The following is a 21,070-nucleotide window of genomic DNA, read 5'->3' as shown; positions in this document are numbered from 1 at the left end:
GGATACAAAATAATATTAGTCTAAGAAAGATAATGGATTTTTTGGCTTAACCTAGAACTAATTGCAACCAAAGGTTTTTCCTCACGATGCATTTCTTTGAAGTACCCTTTATGACATACTAAAAGTCCAAAAAAATCCAAGTTGCGGAAATATGCCTAATTTGCATAAATTCAAAATGGCCGACAATTGATGAATTTTTGACCATATCTCGTAATCCGAGGCTCATAAAAGAACAATTTTGGTGGCTACACCTATGTTTTCAAGGGCTATGAATACACATATAACATTATAATTAACATAGAGTTTTGGGTTCAACCTTAATTTGCATAAATTAAAAATGGCCGCCATTTTAATGCATTTTCATCACATCTCGAGATCTGGGGTTTGTTGGCAAGCACATACACCTGAAAGCTTCTATTGTACAAGCTATATTACAAGCAGTATGACCCAGGGTCATGATAGGACTACTTGGTCTTAGAATCCAGCTTCACCATCATTTTGCATCATTTGGCCTCCTGCTCATATGCCGAGGTGAAGAAATATGAGAGGAGTGCATCTGTGTCACAGGGTACTGATATATTAGATTTCAAACCTGGACAATTTATTCAGTACGCTGCAGATAATGATGACCACAACATCTGCACCATTGGTGGATCGGGCACCTTTCATGGCATGGTATAATAGCTGCAAAAACACCAGGTTCCAGGATTTATAGGGCAGTGCCAAGGACAACAGTAACTTCTGATGATATTGAAAATGCTGGAAGAATCAACATTAAGTATTGGAAACCAACTCTTTCATTAAAGTCACTTTCTTATCAGCCTATTCAGAATCTGGGGATAATGGACCCAACACCTAATCTTGATGTGCTTTGGAAGGCGTCATTACTCCTTCGATCCCCACGTCCTTCCTGGTCTGGATCGTAAATAACGGAAACCACCCTGGAGAATCTTCTGTGATGTTCCTACCAATGATTGACTTAAATCCTAGTGACTCATCATGTGTGTTATCAACGCTTGAGTGTGTATGTACACATGCCAAACGTTAAAATGTCACTCCCGTCGTAACCTTTGACCAGCCATTATGGTGGAAAGCTCTTTCAATCATTAGAAGAGAGCCATGTGACAGCGGTTTGCACAACCTAGTTCTTAGACTTGGTGGCTTTCACACAGAGATAAGCTATCTGGTGAATAGTTCAGGTCTTCGTTAGCTTCTGGAACTGGTGTATGCCGCTAATGCTGTTACGAGGAAAGGCAATATCACGTGCTGTGAAGGGAAATTTGCTTGTTGGTGCTGCTTTGAACACAATACTTATTGAAGATATGTATGATGTCCAGGTGATGACAAATGAAGTAAATCAACATCCATCAGAACCAGATCCTCCACATTTGTCAAGTGAAGAGAACCAATCTTCAACTGACCCAGCGCTACAAATTCCACATTTTACTGATGAACATAGTCAGTTGTCACCTGAAGCCGAAGCCCGAAGTATGACTAATGAAAACAGCCACTCCCAAGCTGAAGTAGCTGCAGACATGACGAATCAGTCTGACACTGTCAGGGAAACAGATCTTCCTGATGCAAAACTACTGTAAGATAAACTGATTGCAGGAACAGTTTGAATAGACAGCGTTTGCTCATCAGATGTAGTAAGCCGCATTCCGGGACAGATCCAGGCCAAGAAAGAAATGCTGCAATCGAGAACAGCACTGCTATGGATACAGTATATGGACATGATAGATGTTCTTTGTATGTTTCTGAAAGCAGAGAGAACCGGCAACTGGATCTACAAGTTACTCATGACATGCCGCCATATTTTGTGGCACCTGGACATAATCTGTATGCCAAGAGTGCCAACATTTACCTGCAGATGATGAGAGACTTGCACAAGACCCATCCAGAAGTTCATGCAGTGTTCATGAAAGGTTACCATGTAGTTTAAGAGGAGTCAGCGTTTTTGGGCAGGGTTGTCTACTGACTTGATAATAGAGCAGATTCTTATGCGGAGTGTGAAGACCAGCGGAGGTTTGACAAGGGGGACTGGTATGTCCGAAACGCAACGCAATGTTTGGTTGATGTCAATGCCAGCTCGTGCCGAAGTTACTGATGCAATGCAGTCTTTTACTGGCATTACATTTGAGACTAATGAGCAACACAAATATAGCAGCAATGCAATACAGGCCAAAGATGCAAGTGATACACTGGAATTACTTACTCAGGAATCGTAGTCCATTCAGTCAAGAACCTTCTCTTCGGAGCATCGCAACTGGTCTTAAAGAAGACTCAAATGTTAATGTACACTCTAAATTAGAAAGACTTAAAATTTAAATCTTAGTTGAGAAGCTGAAAGTTTTAAAAGTAAGTCTTTTGGATTTGAATTTAAATCCCTGTAATTTAGAGTGTAGCGCGGTCAAGAGTCATCGGTCGAAGGATACTAGACTCTATGTTTGGCAAAGATGTAGTTCAAAGACGTCACTTTCAGGACATCTAACCAGTCTATATCACCCTGGGTATGAGAACACAAACCAAGGTACAGGATGATGTATTCCAAGTTGACTCACATTTGATGTTTGATGAGACTGGTAGCTATTGGCAGGGGACGCTCAGATGATGAACAACAGGAAATCTTAAAATATGAGCTATGTAGCGTCCCTCCTGCCCTTTGAGTCTTCAGGCCTTCCACTAGAAGCCAAGAAAGCAGACTTAGCAGACACGCTTTAGAAAGAGGTAGAACACGAAGAGTCTCTTTCTAGGAGTTAGAATGTGCACTACATACTTGATGGTGGTGCACTTTTGCAACGGATACCATGGCCACGTGGAATTACTTACAGCAATGCATGTAAGATGTATGTCGACTATGTCTCAAAGATATATGCTAGTTCCACAATTGTTTTTGAAGGATACTCTGACCAACCTACAATCAAGGATGCCACAGTTTGCCACACATCCCCGACGGTACGGAGGCGCTCAAGGATTGAGAGTACAGTTTGATGAAGACATGGTGATAAAATCTCGAAAAGAAGAGTTAATTTCAAATGCAATTAACAAGCAACGATTTATAAACCTTCTCAGTGAGAAACTGGAGAAAGCTGGTTGCTTGATAATCCATGCAAGAAGGGATGCTGACCTTCTGATAGATCTCCTGGAATGCTGGATGAACTTAAATGCAGACAATTTTGTGCTAAGGTTGCATCTAGCCCCATCTCAGTAGAGGCTCAATCAATGCCACCAACATCGTCAATAGCAAAATACCACTGTTTTCGTATGTACTACCAGCTTATTGCGTGGAAGGAGCAGTCAACAGGTCTTTCGCCAGAAGAGAAGACTGGGGTTGGAATGTACAGAATGGGAAATATGTCCCAAGACTCACTGAACAAAATCCTGCACCACAAGGACTGTTGGAGGTCATCAAATGTGGATGCAAGACTGTTCAACGCGTCGATGAAGCTGTAAGAACTCTGGCACTGAGTGCACTAGAGCATGTTTTACATGCCACAGTATATCATGTGACAATTTCACACGGCCGGAAGTAGAACTTTAGGCAGAAGACGATTCCAATTCTTAGGACTGGCACGAGATGTTTTTGCATAAAGTCAAACCATTCGCTGTGAGGATCAAATTACATGCCTTTCAATGAAGAAAATTATTAGAAATTCGACTTTTCCATGTGGCGGCCATTTTGGATTTTGCCAGAAAGACCTTATCCTAATGTCCCAAATGATTGATACTGTCATATTTGCATTCACAGCCCTAACAAACATTGATACTAGACAGATAATTCTTCTTTAATGAGCTCCAGATCACAAGATGTAGTAAAAATCCCTCAAAATGGCAGCCATTTTTAATTTATGCAGATTAGGTCTAAACCATACATCCCTTGTTACTCTAACTGTCATATTTGGACTTGTAGCCCTTGAAAACATGGGTGTCGAGACCACAATTTTTCTTCTACGTGCCTCAGATCTCGAATATGGTCAAAATCAATCACAATGGCGGCCATATTGAATTTATGCAAATTAGACATACTTCCGCAGCTCGGATATTTTTGGACTTTTAGTATGTCATTTTGGGCACATTAACAAAATGCATTGTGCTCAAAAACCTTTGGTTGCAATTAGTTCTAGGTTAAACGTTAATTTTCTTAGACTATATGTAACGTGTCATGTCAAAAGCGGACACTTTTGGGCAGGGTATCAATTTTGAGGTTTTTACATATCTTAAATATAGAGATATTTTGCTCCACAACACCGTTTTCCCCAATGAAATCGGACATTCCTAAGCTCAGATATTGAGTTCGTAAGTTATGGTATAATAAAATTAGAAATTGAGATATCGGCCTTTAAATATATTATTGACAATGTTGAGAGTAGGAATTACCTAGACAAATGTCTCAAAAATACAAGATGCCAGTTATATTCCGGTCTGAAACTATCAGACAATATTTTTAACATTAATAACATCACAAATTTGCAACGAACCAAAATTATGAAAAAAATCACCCTCAGGCAGATTTTTGGCTATTTCTCCATTTACGATCCTGCCCAAAAGTGTCTGCTTTTGACATGACACGTCACATATTTCTCACATATTATTCAAGAGATCTAATCTATTTTTGTCACTACTTTAGGAAACACAACTACAAAAACTATTAATCTTGGCAATTGTTTTGATTCAACCCATTCATACGGATGTTTTGGATTTTACTGACAAGTTACAATTGATGAAAACCAAAACGTAAATTAGATCAAGGACTTGAACCAGCCAGTTATAAACAATGTTGAATGAAATTATATACCAATTGATTGAAATTATATTAAAATCTAGTAGAGTAGTTCGGCAGAGAATATGATATTGTGTTGTGTTAGTTAGTTTTGATTATTTTTGATTATTACAAAAATGTACTTTTCTACATCTTTTTATGCATAATTTTTTTTTCAATTCCAATAAACAAATAAATTAATTAAAAAAAAAAATATCTTAAGTAAAGATGCTCTTGATTTTAGTGTTACCCATTCATAAACATATTGTATGGTTAGGTGTATGGATGGCGGATATCTTTTAAAGACTCCTAAGATAATACGCCTAACCTTGGACGTCCAAAATGCAATCTTAGATATCCAAGATGGGTACTCAAATATCACTACATATAGTACTAAGCGTAGCGCATCCCTCTAGTTTCGGAATCAAAGGTAATAGTGTATATTAACACAGATGGCGCTATATAAGTATACGTATTGGCAACGTCATGAGAATGGTGCGTGACATGGCTAGACTTGCTAGTTGTAGTGGTCAATTGCATTTGTTCTATATTGTTATTGTTATTTTCCTAGCTACAGCAATTTTACATTTTCCCCACATACTTGCTTAACAAATCATTTTGTTATTTTATTTATAGTTTATATATTTCTCGGCGAGGATTATGAATTGTGGGAATTCTTAGCAGAGATGGATCGCGAAGGCATGTTTGACAAGGGGGAATACTTCGTAGTAACAATGTATCAGAAAATATTCACCGACCAGGAAGAAACAAACCATATGACAGGTGGGACAGCACATATCCAAGTAATCAGTATTTTGTTAAAATTTAAACAACATTTAATATATCATGACATGTTAATGTTCTCAAAAATGTTGTTACATGTTATTAAAAAATGTTGTTACATGTTATTAAATTAATTCATTCTCTTTATAGTACTCTTTATATAACCTGTGGCGGTACACTACGAATGAGCCGTAAAGTCGGTAAATTGTATTCTGAGTTACAGTGTAAAATGTGCGTGAAGGTCGTATTCATAGGTACTTCAATTTGGTGCGACAAGTATCTCATCAAACACTGTTTAAACCAATCAATAATCATATTGCTGAAGAGCATAATAAGCTTCTACCTATTTCTATAGAATAAATAGTTCTAGTCTTTGTTTGCTTTGGCTAAATCCTATTCAAGTGTTGGGTAACAAAGCATTTTATTTTGTCCAGGTATGTATGTATAACCAGCAATTAACAATGAGAGGACATTCCTGAACCTCGTTGATTTGGGGATGATTTGAAATGACCGCCAATTATGACTATTTGATAATTATTACCAGAAATGTGGAAAAAGAGACACATGTAGAACCGAAAAAAGGTACAATTTTGTTGAAGGAACAGGGTTCAACAAACCATAACCCCGCTTCTGGATATCATTTGAAGTCAAATGATATACCATTTTAAAGCTTATGGTATATATTTTCTAAACACGAAATAAAACAAAATTGACCAGGGCCGACTTAACGGCTGATTCGTGGTGTCCAGTCACGTTTAAACATTTTCTATGTTATATTAGCTAGGTTATTAACTATGAATACGATGTTATTTCATAAAATTTATAGACATGTTTTCTTCTTTTTTTCCCAGCGAATAATATAAGTTTTGTTTTATTTCTTTTAAGGTGGGATGTTTACTCTTCATAACAAGTTTAACGAAGATAAAATCCGTCAGCTACGCAGTGTTTTCTTTTTGTATTATTCATCTGCTAACAATCCAGATTATAAGGAATTTCAAAACAAAGTATTTGCAAAAAATGAGAAATATCCATTTTGCCAAGACTTGGAAAACATTACATTACAGGTAAGACCCATTTGTAACACGATGTTTGATCAATCAATTTCATTTCACCATGCTTAGCCTATTAGTTAATGGACTCTTCAGCCCTGAAATGAATGTACATGTATCTTACCTGTGCCGACCAAACATTCTATAAATTGCAAAACCGGATTTCCCATTGTGTCTATTCGTATACGTATGTAATCGAAAAGATCAGAATGGGTTCTATTAGGGAGAACCCTTACATTTGAACTCTCAAACAATTGGAAGAACCATTACACAATTTCAGTGGACATTTTAATAGAGAGAACGGCAAAATATACCCAATATTGTTCAATTATTATTATTATTATTATTATTATTATTATTATTATTATTATTATTATTATTATTATTATTATTACTACAGTGGAATGAGCAAGGTGACTACCTTTACGATGCTGTAATGCTCTACGCCCGAGCCTTAACAAAGACAATAGAACAAGGGTACGCCATCAATAATGGTGGACGAATTATCAAAAATATTCTTAATCAACAATACCCAAGTAAGTATATAGAAAGATAAATGGATAAATGTAACACTTTTGCTGATGTAAAATGCAGTACACTATTCAGTATCATTAAGGTGGTACTACACCCCCTGATAAATTTTGTAACTAATTTTGCATTATTCTCAAAAAATAACTACACACTGGTAACCAAGTTATATGTATATTATAGGGTCAAGAAACCCAATTACTTCACTGAAATTTCAGTGATTCAAGAGAACACGTGGTTCATTATATGTTAAATGAGGTACATTTTAGCGGTACCTATTTCCTTTTCCTTATGAAATTCCAATGTAGTAACTGGATTCCTTGCCCCTATAATATACATAACTTTTGTTACCAGTGTGTTATTATTTTTTCAGAAAAATGCAAAAATAGTCACAAATTTATCAAGGTGTGTAGTACCACCTTGACCATCTCTAAATTCCACCAACTCTTTCAAACTCTTATACTTCCATCACGTCTTTACTTAACCAATGATGACAAACCAGCCCACCTCTATTGAATCTCTTATCAACACCTATGCAGATTAGCCATATTATAATACAAAACTTCGCCATGTTGTAGCAACTCAGTCCATGAAGCTAGTAGTTGGAAAGTGGTATTTGATTTAGTATACAGAAAGGAAATGATACAAGGAATCCCATTAACACGGCAGATTTATGCAAACAAATTTGAGAAAAAGGGTTAATTGATCTTCATGAGTTAAGTAAAGACGTGATTGAAGTATAAAGGTGATTTTACACTTGATCGTTTTTGCAGAAAAGCGATTATTACGCATGTTCAGTGTTTACTTCCGTTTTCAGAGCGTCAAGCTGATTAATCGATACAAAACGACGTAGCTTTTGCAACTTGAAGAAATCGCAACTTCTGAGCGATATCACTTGACACGTGAATGATTCAACCAATCAGTTCCAACCACCTGGTTCTATTATGTTGCTAAGAAATTGATCTTTCTCGATTATCAACTTTCGGTGATGAATTAAGTCAAAGCAATAATTATTGACAGCAATGAATGTTCTAAAAATGTATTTTGTGGCATTTAGAATGTTTTAATTGTCGTCTGCAATCGCCATCGCCGTAATAAGTATAAATGCAAAAGCTACGGTTGATGCATCGCAAAATTCTGCGATTGCCAATCGCTTTCCAAAAGCCGTACATCGCAATCGCTCGGTGATCGAGTATAAATTCAGCTTAAAAGTTTGAAAGAGTAATCAGTTGGTGGAATTTAAAGATGTTCAACCTGGAAATAAAACTGGCTTTTGTCATAAACTGCATATTCATTATTACTAAATATTAATTCTTGAAAGCAAGATTGCGGGGAATATTTTAGAATTGTTATGGTTGTATTGTTTTTAATCTTGAAAAAAAAACCCAACACATTTGTGCACACTTGCCTATGTCTCGTTTTTAATTGTGTTAATGACTTGTTTGTGTTTCAGGTATATCAGGTTTAACACGGTATATCGATGAGAACGGTGATGCTAATGCAAATGTGACTGTCTTCACTATTCAACAGAATGCCAGCAGCCAATGGAAATATTCCATCAAACCAATCGCTATTATGCAAGTTCAACATGGAAACCTAGTAAGGATTATTAATAATCTTCTTAGAGATATGTTTAAATACTTTATTCCATTGTACTATGGTCAGCTCAAAACAGACGAGAATTACTGCGTGAGTCAATAAAGTCCCAATTTACGCCCGTGTAAATTCACAAAAGCACGCGTCAGTCACGCAATACACAAAGTACACTTCGCGTAGGTGCTGAGCCTAGTCTCCTTCGCAGCCAGTTTGGTTACGCTCCCTCCACACAAACAGTCTGCCAATGATGACGAACTGGTCCTTTTGATTGGCTAACGGTTTTTGACGACGTCATCCAGCTTGACGTCAAACAAAGCTTTCAATTGGTCGATCGGCTAGACGGCTACTTAATTATTCATGAGCAATTTTGACCCGCCATCTCGCCAGCTGACTGAGGTCAATCAAGTTCCCGTATGTACAGCTCTACGGCTACATACGTGTAGCCAATCAGAAACGGCGTTATAAGTGGCCATTGGCAGACTGTTTGTGTGGAGGGAGCGGAACCAAACTGGCTGCCGTGGAGACTAGTGCTGAGCCAAGCTGTATGTACGCCATTCCATATCAATCCACGATGTTACGAGTCCCGCCTATTACGAGCTGATCAGAGTATACATCCACATCCACATCCACTGTGATTTGTTCAACATGTCACGTGAGGATACATTATTTAAGAAATATTGTAATGTAGTATCCTTTACACCCACAATAATGTGTTTGAGGTAGTAAATAATTTGCGAGCCGTAGCTAGCCGAATCCATTATTTAAACGGCATTACAGCCGAAGGCACATTATATGGAGCAGCAGTCAGAAAAGCAGTTAGAAAACCACATTGAGGGCATTGAGAGTGTACATGAACTCCGTGTACATGGTGTACTACACGAAGTGCTTTGGAACGCGTACGTATTGCGTAAGATTAATTAAAATTTACATCAACTTTTACAACACCATTTTGTGGTATTTGTGTACAAAACAGTTTTCTCTTTCATATTTGTGATATTTAAGAGTCTTGTTTCAAGATCTCGTTTCATTTTCGCCAATAACTGTCTACCTCCCGGTTGATTTACGTCAACTTTTCATGGTATTGGTGTACAAAACCGTTTTATCTTTACTGTTGTAATTTTAAAGATTGTGTTATTTAAATAATAATCGAAAAATGAAGTTTAATAATGGTGCTTTTTCCGCTTTTTTTTCAAAACACACGATTTCATTTCATCCAAATAATATGTGATCTACATGTACTTCATTTGGTTTTTCATGCCGGAAAGTCATATATCTTTTATGACAAAATAAAGAAATTAAAGCTATTCAAACTGGGGAATGCCATGAACTAATTGGTATTCATGATTACGCGCACTGGCTGTCATTTACTTTCACATATAACAGCGTTTCAGCGGGCCACGACTGACTGGTTTATAGGGCTCTAATTTCTTGAAAATATCTAAAACTTTCCGGTTATGCTAAACTACTGAACATGCATATTGCACAAACTGAAACAGATCAAAGTTTATTTGAATGAAAAAATAGCGTGTGTTTTGAGCTGATAAATTTCAGTAAAAGTTGGGAAAACATCATTATTATAATCCCTTTTTCGTTTGGAATTTAAATTTAAACACAATCTTAAAAATCACAACAGGAAAGAAAAATACCGTTTTCGTATACCAATACCACAAAAATATTGTACACGTTGACGTAAATCAACCGGGAAGTAGACAGTTATCGAATCGGCAAAGATGAAATCCTTTTAACTTTGTTTTATTTCAATCTATTTAGCGGGTGTAGCAATATCCTGTAGACACAAATATTGTATTCCTGGCAGTTAAAAACGTTTACATAATGGATTCTGCCATGTCTCACCAATTATTTATATTTTTACTGCTTCGTTATTTGGTTGTAAAGGATCTTATCTTATATTTGAGCTTATCAGAGTGTATTGTTTTCTCTATTTTAAGGCATACGCAGCATTTAAAGATGCAGATATCCTTTGGCTAACAAAACAGGGCAACCCACCCCTTGCGATGCCGATTTGTGGTTTTGAAGGAGAATATTGTCCTGTAACGCCTGCTCCACCGACCAGGGAGATCATAGCGGGTGTTGCAGCTGGTATTCTGCTCATAATCTTAATTGCTTGTATCGTAGTCTACAGGTACGTAAGGAAACAATAATTGTCACCCCAGCAAACACAAAACATTTTTGCCAGAGCACGTTTAAATGTCGGGTTATATAAAGGGTATATAAAAGTGGCAGATTCAAAAACATTTTTTAAAACTTACTGCAAAATTTCAAATATGATATTATTTAAAGGCCCATTCAGTGATTTGCTCATCCGGACGATCGTAAAAATCATCGAACTTCAGATGTTGATACCTTTGCCATTGTCATAGATATGTTAACATAGCTTGCTAGTGGTTCAGTCGAAAGCCGTGTATTTAAGACAAAATAAGGCATTTGCATGAATCTGCAATTTATATACTGACCATGACAGTATATAAATTAGCTACATGTATTTGAATGGGGCTTCAACTTCCAAGTGACAATTTGAATGACTTCACTTTTAAGCAATTTATAAACTGCCTTACACAATTTACCGCGGTTAGCGATTTTGGTAAACCACAAACGATTGGTAACAATGCCATCTGTAGTTATGCAATACAAAGGCGTGTGGTTGTGAACGGTTTATAATTTGATGCTATTCGCCCGTATGTGGTGATCAAGCCCTGTCTCTACTGATGTACCAATATTAAGCACTGTGTAACATTATTAACCCTAAAACCCAAAAAGATGCCATCACGCAATCATCCTAATAGTCATGCTTCACTGCATCTGTATTGCGTTACCGATATATCGATACATTTCTGCCACAATGCACTGCAAATCATGTTATAATTGAACTTGATTGCGATACTGCATGGAAGAGACTGCAGTGCGGGTAACACAACTCATCGCAACGCAGATGCAATGAAGCTTGAACAGACCTTAGGTCATACGCACAGAATAATTATCATTCAAATAGATCAAGGTCACGCCAGTAAATAGCTGCCGGGGGGGGCAGGGGGGGCAATGCCCCCTGGCAAAAATTGCCTATTTGGGCCCCGCCCCCTACCCCCCTAGTGCAAGGAAAAAGAGGAAAAAGGAGGAGAAAGAGGAAAAGAGAGAGAGAGGGAGGGAGGGCTGAGAGATGGGGAATCCATATGATATGCAATACCATACGATTATTATCAATAAGCCTGGCAAAAATTGTCTATTTGGGCTCCCGCCCTCTACCCCCCCAAGTGCAGGAAAATGTGGTGGATTTGGGCCCCCGCCCCATACAGGCTTGCCCCCCCTGGAAAAAATCCCAGCTACGCCGCTGGGTCACGCTAAGAAGAAGGCGTCAATCGTTTGACCCATTTTGCTGCGTCTATGAGATGATTCTTGAATATTCTGCATCTGAATCGATCAATTTGATTTGAAAAGTGATGGTTCACGTGCACGACCGAGAAGCGACAGCGTATCACTCCAGCACTGGACCAGTGCTAGCACAAGCATGATAAAAATGTCGTCGTTGTAGTTGTAATCTTGAGAGGCTGACCATTTTGATGATAGAGTTCTACCTTTGCCTATTCAGAGCTGATCTGTAAGACGGTATTTGCAGGGGGCTGGTGGTTATTTTCTTTGTACCAGAGATGTAAGTTTTTCTCGTGGCTTACATCTCTATCGTGTGGCTTTCCCCCACCAGTCCCAAGTACAGGGAATAAAAAAAAAGTCCAACAAAGTGTTTGTCTATCACGTCTAAGATTGCCTTCAATGTGACCTTGAACAATAATTATCTTCTCAAGATTGTCCTCATATCTCTTTGAAAAAAGGTCAAAATATTGATGTTTTTTTATAACCTTCAGGTAAACGGTGGTCTCATCACCAATCATGTTATCGACAAAGTCATTAATTTTTTTGGTCCTTCCAAGATATGTTTAATGTCTTCCACCAGCACCACATTTTTAAATGAAACTGCATTTGAACACTATTCTGAACTATTTTCTTGCTTTTTCATGACAGAAATTGGAGATATGAACAAGAATTAGCTAGCCTTATATGGAAAATCGATTATGACGATATACAACAGCGGCGCAACGAATTATTTGGGAGCAGGGTAAATATTTGTAACAAAATGCAATTTTCATGGAGTATATAATTCAGACAAGTAATTCAAACGAAATTCTCCTATACCCCACATATGAATTATAACATTGTGCATCAGTGAGCAATGATCTGACTAAATCAACCTCAATTCAATCCATGTGGTTGCGTCTCATGACAAAAATGCAAATAGAAATCTGGAATAACAATTAGGATGAAGCGTGGGCAGCTACAGTAAGTCTACTCTGAAGTACAAAGTACAGACGCGGACGCACACATTGTGCCGACTTTGAAGGCACGCATACCTACAGCAAAGACGCAACACTACGCACTGTCAACGCGCGCGTTGTCACTTTGTACTTCAGAGTGGACAAACTGTAGTGCTTTGGACCAGAGACCGTCTATGTTTGAATATTAGTCTTGTCTACTGTTTGTTCTTCTTTTCCCAATACAAATTCAGTGAATATCAAATTGGTGCCCTATAACAAAATTACCTTATTTTTTTTGTATTGTATTTTTCTTTAGTTTAGTATTGCTACTCAAGATTCGAGAGGATCGGTTGCTGGCGGAGTTAAAGGTCAAGTTTTTACACAAATAGGAGTATACAAAGGAACTGTAGTCGCCATTAAAATGATTAACAGAAGAAGTGTAGATATTAACAGGAGTGTCAGGATGGAGTTAAAATGTGTAAGTTTTATACCTTTGTGATGATCATATACGACTAATGCCAGATTACTATAAAACATTCCTAAAAATAACCTGTGGATTGCCTTATGAGCGAGAAAATAAAATCACATAACGCCGCCTTCTACCAGTGTACTTCGGTTATAAATGTGCTTTTATAAATACGCACGTGACTCATGGACACGACATACCAAGTCCAGCAAGCGTGACAAAATCCTCATGCGTTAACCGCTATACAGAAAAGCATAGGAACTCTGTAGAAAAATATCATCAAATTTTTAAATTTTGTAATATTTTTGCTATTCAATTAATACTTAAAAGTATTAATTGAATAGCAAAAATATTACACACGGGGAGGGGGATTCCGAATTTGTAATATGTTATCAAAAACAACATTTTAAAAGTATTTGACGACGGAAACATTTACAATATAATCACAAAGTTGAACAAAATAGACAATTTTTCTGCACAGTAGTATCGTGTTGTTCCGCCTTTGCATTCAAATGTATAGGAAGACCACCCGCTATGTAGAAGGTCACTTCGAGACTTATTATCTACAAGATGTTATGGCAGCGCGGAGGTGGTCACGTGCGTATTTATAAAAGCGCATTTATAAATATAACCGAAGTACACTATCTACTGTCAGCATTATACAATAGGACAGTACTGAGGTTCGTCAGTATACAAAACGATAAGGATAATGAATGACGCATGCTGTTGTAAGACATAAAAATAAACACTTTTGTAAAAGAACAAGTACTTCTTTAATCTCTGCACAATTTGTTGATAATGTATTCCATTTATTTCGTTTTCAGATGCGAGATATATCCCACCCGAATTTGTGTCCATTTGTTGGTGCCTGTGCAGACCCACCGAATGTTTGCATCATTACAGAGTATTGTCCGAGAGGTAGTTTACAAGTAAGTATTTTGGTAAAAAATAGACTTGTTAACTTATGTCCAATCATACACGTTTGGACGCAGCACGTGAAGTCCGACATGAATATCAAAGGCAGACGTATGTCATTGAATGTGGAATACAGGAATAAAAGAATATAGGAATCTGTCACGTCTACGAAACAAAGGTTTTGAGTTGACAAAAATGCAATTACGAATTTTGAAAGTATTTCCCTAAACTGAAAAGGATACCGTAAAACCTCGTCTACAAGCATATATAGTGGTTTTGATGAAAGCTAAATTAATCCAGTTGCCATCCATCGACAAAATTATTAAATTATGGAATTTGAGCAAATAAATTACCGATGCATGCATATACAAACAAGTGCTATTGTAAGATCTATCTATTGCATTGGCATACGGTATTTACACGTGTTTCATGTTAATTTAGCTTTCATCCAAAAACTCTATATGCTAGTAGACGAGGTTTTACGGTGTAGGTAAATAATATAGGCTAAGCACATGGATACAACCTATTCAATACCAGTAGACTTCGGTTATATATATAAATGCGTATTTATATATGCGCACGTGACCAGATGGCCAGCGCCATATTTGCATTACATCACTGTCAATCACTGAAATGGCGACCATTGAGGGAGTGGCTACAGTTGTGACCTTGTTTCGTGGCTAGCACTGGCAAGGAACATTGGCTGGAGGTTCGATGCTATAAATTTGCAAGGATAAATCATGGATATCGAAGGATCATGATTATTGCACAGCACCCCCACCCCATGTACAAACATAACTAATATTTAACATCTTCCAGCCGGGATGATTAGATCATGTATAGTCCTTTACGTGTTTATATTCTAAGTTGTACGTCAAAGGGTGTACAAATTACCGATTTAGCATGGGGGACACAAAAAAGTGCTTAAAAACACACATTTTGAATTTGTTTTTTGTCAATTTTGATACTTATTGAATGTGAGCGAGCAATTGAGTAAGTTAGGGTTGAGGAGGACGGGCGGGGACATCTAGTTCGAGAGGGGCATTATTCCGAAAAGGGCTAAAGTTATAGTTTCGTCAATTTACGTTAAAATTAGAGTTAAAATTAGGGTCAGTGTTATGTTCAGTGGCGGCACTACGGGGGGGTACTTTTCTTGACTCCCAAATAAATAAATCCATGACCCATTCCTTCCGAAGAAAATGACAGCCCCTAAGTTCCCTATGATCAAGTGCCAAAATTATCAAATAACATCATCGGCAGCTACTCAGTTCTGACCTTAATGCCAGTATGAATCACATTTCGTCATCAATATGGCCAATTGCCACGCCCATTTAGCACGGAAATAATGAAATATAAGTTTTTAAATCAGCTATATCTAGCTTTTCCGTCATAATATTTTTTTTCCGTAATGGAAAATCCAAATAAAGAGTTTATGTTTCGGGTCAAATTATTTTGCCCTTTGCAATTAATTCAACTATTTTGCAAAAACAATTTTCCTTGTAACCTGTCATTTTCGCCTATACTTTTGCGTGTGGAATTTGTGTATATCCGGGTACCTTACATCGTTGAACACGGTATGGCGACTTGTAGATGTCACGTGCGCATTTATATTATATATACCCGAAGTCCACTGAATACTGTTGCTTGCACAGTCACACCCACCGTTTAATATGCAAGATTTGTTTTCAATTCTCTCTCCAATCAGAATTATTCCTTTGCTATGAAGCAACATCCTTTTTGGCTGTCTGTAAAATTCCTATCCAATATAACCCCAGCAAACACAAAAGTGTTTTTGGGTGGGTGCGGCGTGCCGCACCCACCCTGTATTCTCTGACTATTGACCTACTTTTTCACATGCCGCAGTGTTGAGAAAATATTCGTGCCGGTTATATCCCAAACACCCACAGAGGTGATAGTTTACGGCGAGTTTTGTAATTATTACTTGATTTTGATATGTAAGTAATACGATAAAGTCGTCATAGGCAGTAATGTGTTTGTATTAAAAGAAATAACAAAAATAATTATTTAAGTAATAGAAATACTATTTGGAAATTGCAGCAAGATTTGCAGATCTTTTTATTTGAACAGTACCAGTTCACCAGTTTTGCTAGTTTTCCTAATCTTTGGGCTAAATTAATAGCATCGTGAAAACCAAACAGTCAATTAATTTATGTCAACATTTCCTTGTTTGACATCGCATGCAAACATTATCTTATTTACATAATGGTTTTGACCTCGAGTCATGAGTGGTGATTCATTGTTTAGGCCAAGTAAAATAAATAACGTGTATATCGTCCCCGCCCTCTCCGATTTTTGGAGATTTTCAAATATTTTAGTTAATTTTCCTATTTGCTTCCTTACTTTGTTTATAAAATTGTTGTGATGAAATGACATGTTTAGAAGTTCTTGGTTATCATTTATAAACACATTGCAAACACTTTCTTCAAGCTAGGGGTAGGGCTTTGGGGAAATAACAAAAATATTAGGGCCGCCCCGATTTTATGATGTGTTGACAAACATTTGCCATTGCAATTTTACACAGAAATGAATGGTAAAACAATAACACGATAACAAATAATAAGGACCTCCCTCACCAATTTTTGAAAAAGTCCGGACATATACATTTTTTTTACTTGGCCTTAATTGGCATACTCCTCTAAATATTTTACCGCAAAGTCCTATGGTGGAGGGCTATTTTGTTGTGTAGTCCTACAACGGTGGGTGACTAAAAAGTAGCCTGTTGGTACATGTTTTACCGTACAGTCCTATGGTGTGGGTTTTTATTTTTTTTATTTTGTTGTCCTAATTCGATTGCTCTTAGTTCGTTATTTATATAACTTGAAACACAAACCTTCTTAGGGATGCACCATTAGATTCTCAGGGTGGGGTAGGAAGTTTTTCAAAAAAAAACTTCACCCACTTCATGAGCAAAAACAAAACTTTCCCCACCAACTATGAAAAATAAAAAACTTTCCCCGACCCCAACTTCCTACCCCCCTCTCAGTATCAAATGGTGCGTCCCTTAGTTTAATTCTTTCAATCAAAATTTCACTTCTCTGCTAATGATGACAAGTGATAATCGAAGTAATACTGCATTAGGCCAAATACAAAAATAAACATGTTTCACGTCCCCTCCCTCCTTTTTGGAGGTTTCTTCAATTATATTTTTATATTTTGCAATTCAGTTATAACTTTTTAAAAATTATGTCTAGGGAGTTGAGATGCTTTCTATAGTCTTCTCAATATACAAGAAACAATTTGGAAGGTTTCGAGATCATTAGAGGGGGCCTACCCCTCAGAACTTACAAATAAAAAGGGGCCTCCTCCTTTTTGCAGGCATTATTGTGCACGCTAAAATAGCTCTAAATATGGGTATTTACATCGATTCTGCGATACAAAATAAAAAGGCCCCTCCTACTCCTTTTTTTTCAAAAACCTGGACGTGAAACATGTTTTTTATTTTACTTGGCCTTATCAATATGGAACTACACCTTTATCTTGACAATTCATTTGCTCGCCCTATTCCTTTTAAAGGAATTTTTATTTATTGTGAACTTGACTTACTCATTCTTTCATTTCTCTTGACAATTTTTCATTTGCCCACCCTATTCCTTTTAAAGGAATTTTTTTAAAACGTTATAATCGTGTTTTGGTCGGAACGTTTTACTAACATTTAGAAGCGGTTTTATATGAAGAACACTAAAACAACATTTTAAGCTTTATCTGCCCCGTTATACCACTTTGGGTTTATACTCCTTCATGTAATTATACACGAAATTAGGGTTAGGGTTAGGGTTAGTTTAGGGTTAGGATTAGGATTAGGATTAGGGTTAGGGTTAGGATGAGGGTTAGGGTTAGGATTAGGGTTAGGGTTAGGATTAGCTTACACGAAATAATTACATGAAGGATCGACCCAACTTTGTCACGCAGCCAGGGGCAGTATTGGCGAAATATTACAAATTGTTTAAAACATATTCGTAATTATTTTGGAGGTTATTTTCATGTCAGGATTTATTGTAAATGCGTTTATAGTAGGAAATGTGTCTGGTCAAAGCAATGCAAGTAGGTCTTATGTAAAAACAAAAACTAAACATGTGTTACCTCTAAATTCTGCATCTCGCTTGAGGATATACTGCTTGAGAAAAATGTGCATGGAAATTACTATTTAAAAAAAAATGTCGCTCCCAATTCAAATTGCTCCCCAAAATAGAAGAAAATAAAGCAATAATTACCTTGTGCCTTTTCCTTGTTTAGCCCGAATAAACATTGTGTTTTGTGCTAAAATAGGGTAAAAAACTTGTGAGCGCCCATCAAACATTCACCTAAAATAGTCTGAACTTGAAATTTGCGAAAGGCAAATATCCCACTAACACCGGCAAAAAATGTGATCGCCCAACTAAATTTAAATGATTCCGCCGCCACTATAAATATGTGGTGGTTTCAACCAAGGGGACGCCTAACAAAATTAATAAAAACATGAATTCCTTTCTGGCATAATTTACACACATCGTAAGGTAAGTTAACACCTTCATATCGAATAAGATCAGGACCCTGACAGTGAGTTCAGAAGTATGTTACTGCGTGGAAGCGGCCATTGACCCTGTCATCGCATATCAGGAACTACCAGTAACGTACGGCACACTTGAATGCACACTATACGCGTTATTGATCGCGTAGGACGCTTGTGCTGGCGTTCGTTAGCACCCCGGCGACCCCCCCCGCGTTGCCGTTAGCACCCGTTAGCACCCTATGGCAACTCCCATACGTGTGATTCACGGGATTTTATTTTCAGGCTCTGTAGCGTGCAAATTTGGCTGGTCCGTTTTTTACAGTGGGGACCTGATAAGATGTATACAAATACAGACAGCAAAAGAATTAAGGTGTAAGTTATTTTCAGCCCTGTAAATCTTAAATAAAAACAAATTTGTGATAATTAGAACCAGTAACCGATAGCTGCATTTTTAGCTCAGATTTAAGACCTCATTCGTTGAAATCGATCTAGAAATAAAGACACGGTGATCCAAGATCCCAAACAGGATGCAATTTCAAAAGTTACAGTTTGCTCCAATAGATGCCCAATTTCTTTGAACACAACGAGTTCTCGAATAATAAAACTTTTTTCAGAATTTACCTTTATTTTTTTTCAAACCCGATATTTTGGCATATTTGTAATACTTACACATGTTCTAACTTAAATCTATGAGCAAACTGTCAAATTCCCCCTATTTGTAGAAAAACGGGATGATTTTCTGTTGGTCCGACATACAATCATAATTTTTTAGATTATGATTTTATGTCGGCCACGATCGCAAACTGTAGTCTCCTACAAAACTAGTTTGGTTACGCTCCCTCCACATGTGGAGGGAGCGTAACCAAACTGGCCGCGTAGGAGACTAACTCTGAGGCCGCACTCGCTGGCCTAATCCAAATAGTGCGAGATGTTTCGAGTGATAGAGGTGAAGTTTATGATGTTGTTTCTTTGCAAATTCCCAATGTTTTTCGCGTCCAAATGTTGGGAACTTTCATAATGATTGCATATTATCATTTTGGAAGAAAAAAAGAAAAATCTAAAAATTTAAAAAGATCGTACATTAAGGCTTTAAAACAATAAAGTAAAAAACTTTGTGTTTTCGAAAACCGTCTCTTTTATTCGCAACCGATTTCAACAAATGAGGTCTTAAATCAGAGCTTAAGTGTACAGGTGTTGGCTACTGGTTTTAATTTTGACATATTTATCTTTGTCCAGGATATACAGGGCTGAACGTAACTGGTATCTTAATTATTTAGCAGTTTGTATATACTTTTAACAGATTCAGGAAAATAATCAAACGTTTCGCTAACGCTGGGGAGCTTTTGTCATCGCTTTGCACAACTGAGGTCCCGGATTAACATTGGGCATTTTGTGCATTCAGTTTCCAGTCCATACTCGCTGTTGCTGGTTTTCCCCAGGTACCTCGATTTCCTCCTGCATCTGAAACCTGCTTTTCATCCCCATGTTCCAATGAAATAATAAAGAGATAATAATGGATAATGACGTAGAGTCTTGATAATGGATAATGATGTAAAATGGTCTGTGTAACCGAAAAACGCCATAAATCAATGCACCAACACAATCCGCATCCCTTAACGTTTGGAAATTATCACTTCACTAAAGTACGCCACCATTTAATTTTCAATCAAATGATCCAAATGCACCACAGCAAAGGTTTATGGCAGCATCACGCATGTCTATTAGCTTACTTTAATATGCCGATTTGATGCCTCGGAAGAAAAGTGCATTTGCGCCATCACATGACTCGTTTGTGCTGTGCCAGAACAGGGAAGGGAAATCCGGTAGAGAAATAATATCTGACGATGATATTTAAAATGTCTCCAGAGCATTGGCTAGATGCTTTTATATTAAGATTCAGTAAAATGGTAAAAATGCGACATAATATTATTAGGGGAATAAGACAAAACATATACACAAAGGCTTCCCAAGACCCACAAATGTTGTGTTCTTAATAATAATTTATACATTATATGTGTAAATATTTTTTTCCACATCCATTTCTCTCTCTATCTGTCGCTCTATTTTTGTTTGTGTGTTTTTTGTTTTTTCATATCCAAAACAGGTTTATTCCCACAATTCATGAAGTCATGCTCAGATTCA

General features: G+C 37.2%; 1 protein-coding gene across 3 annotated transcripts in view; it reads left to right on the top strand.

Moving 5' to 3' along the window:
• LOC140151410 (speract receptor-like) overlaps positions 1–21,070 on the top strand; it is a 141,336-nt gene that overhangs the window by 76,417 nt on the left and 43,849 nt on the right. For all 3 annotated transcript variants that reach the window (XM_072173740.1, XM_072173739.1, XM_072173742.1), the window contains 8 exons: positions 5,396–5,542; positions 6,428–6,606; positions 6,992–7,127; positions 8,573–8,718; positions 10,665–10,858; positions 12,748–12,841; positions 13,354–13,515; positions 14,328–14,432. In XM_072173740.1, the coding sequence (XP_072029841.1) occupies positions 5,396–5,542; positions 6,428–6,606; positions 6,992–7,127; positions 8,573–8,718; positions 10,665–10,858; positions 12,748–12,841; positions 13,354–13,515; positions 14,328–14,432 (1,163 nt within the window). The remainder of the gene's footprint in view (positions 1–5,395; positions 5,543–6,427; positions 6,607–6,991; positions 7,128–8,572; positions 8,719–10,664; positions 10,859–12,747; positions 12,842–13,353; positions 13,516–14,327; positions 14,433–21,070) is intronic.

This window comes from Amphiura filiformis, chromosome 4, assembly GCF_039555335.1.
Source record: "Amphiura filiformis chromosome 4, Afil_fr2py, whole genome shotgun sequence".
Lineage (NCBI taxonomy): Eukaryota > Metazoa > Echinodermata > Ophiuroidea > Amphilepidida > Amphiuridae > Amphiura > Amphiura filiformis.
Note: the sequence above shows the minus strand (reverse complement) of the source record. Positions and strands in the feature narration are given on the sequence as shown.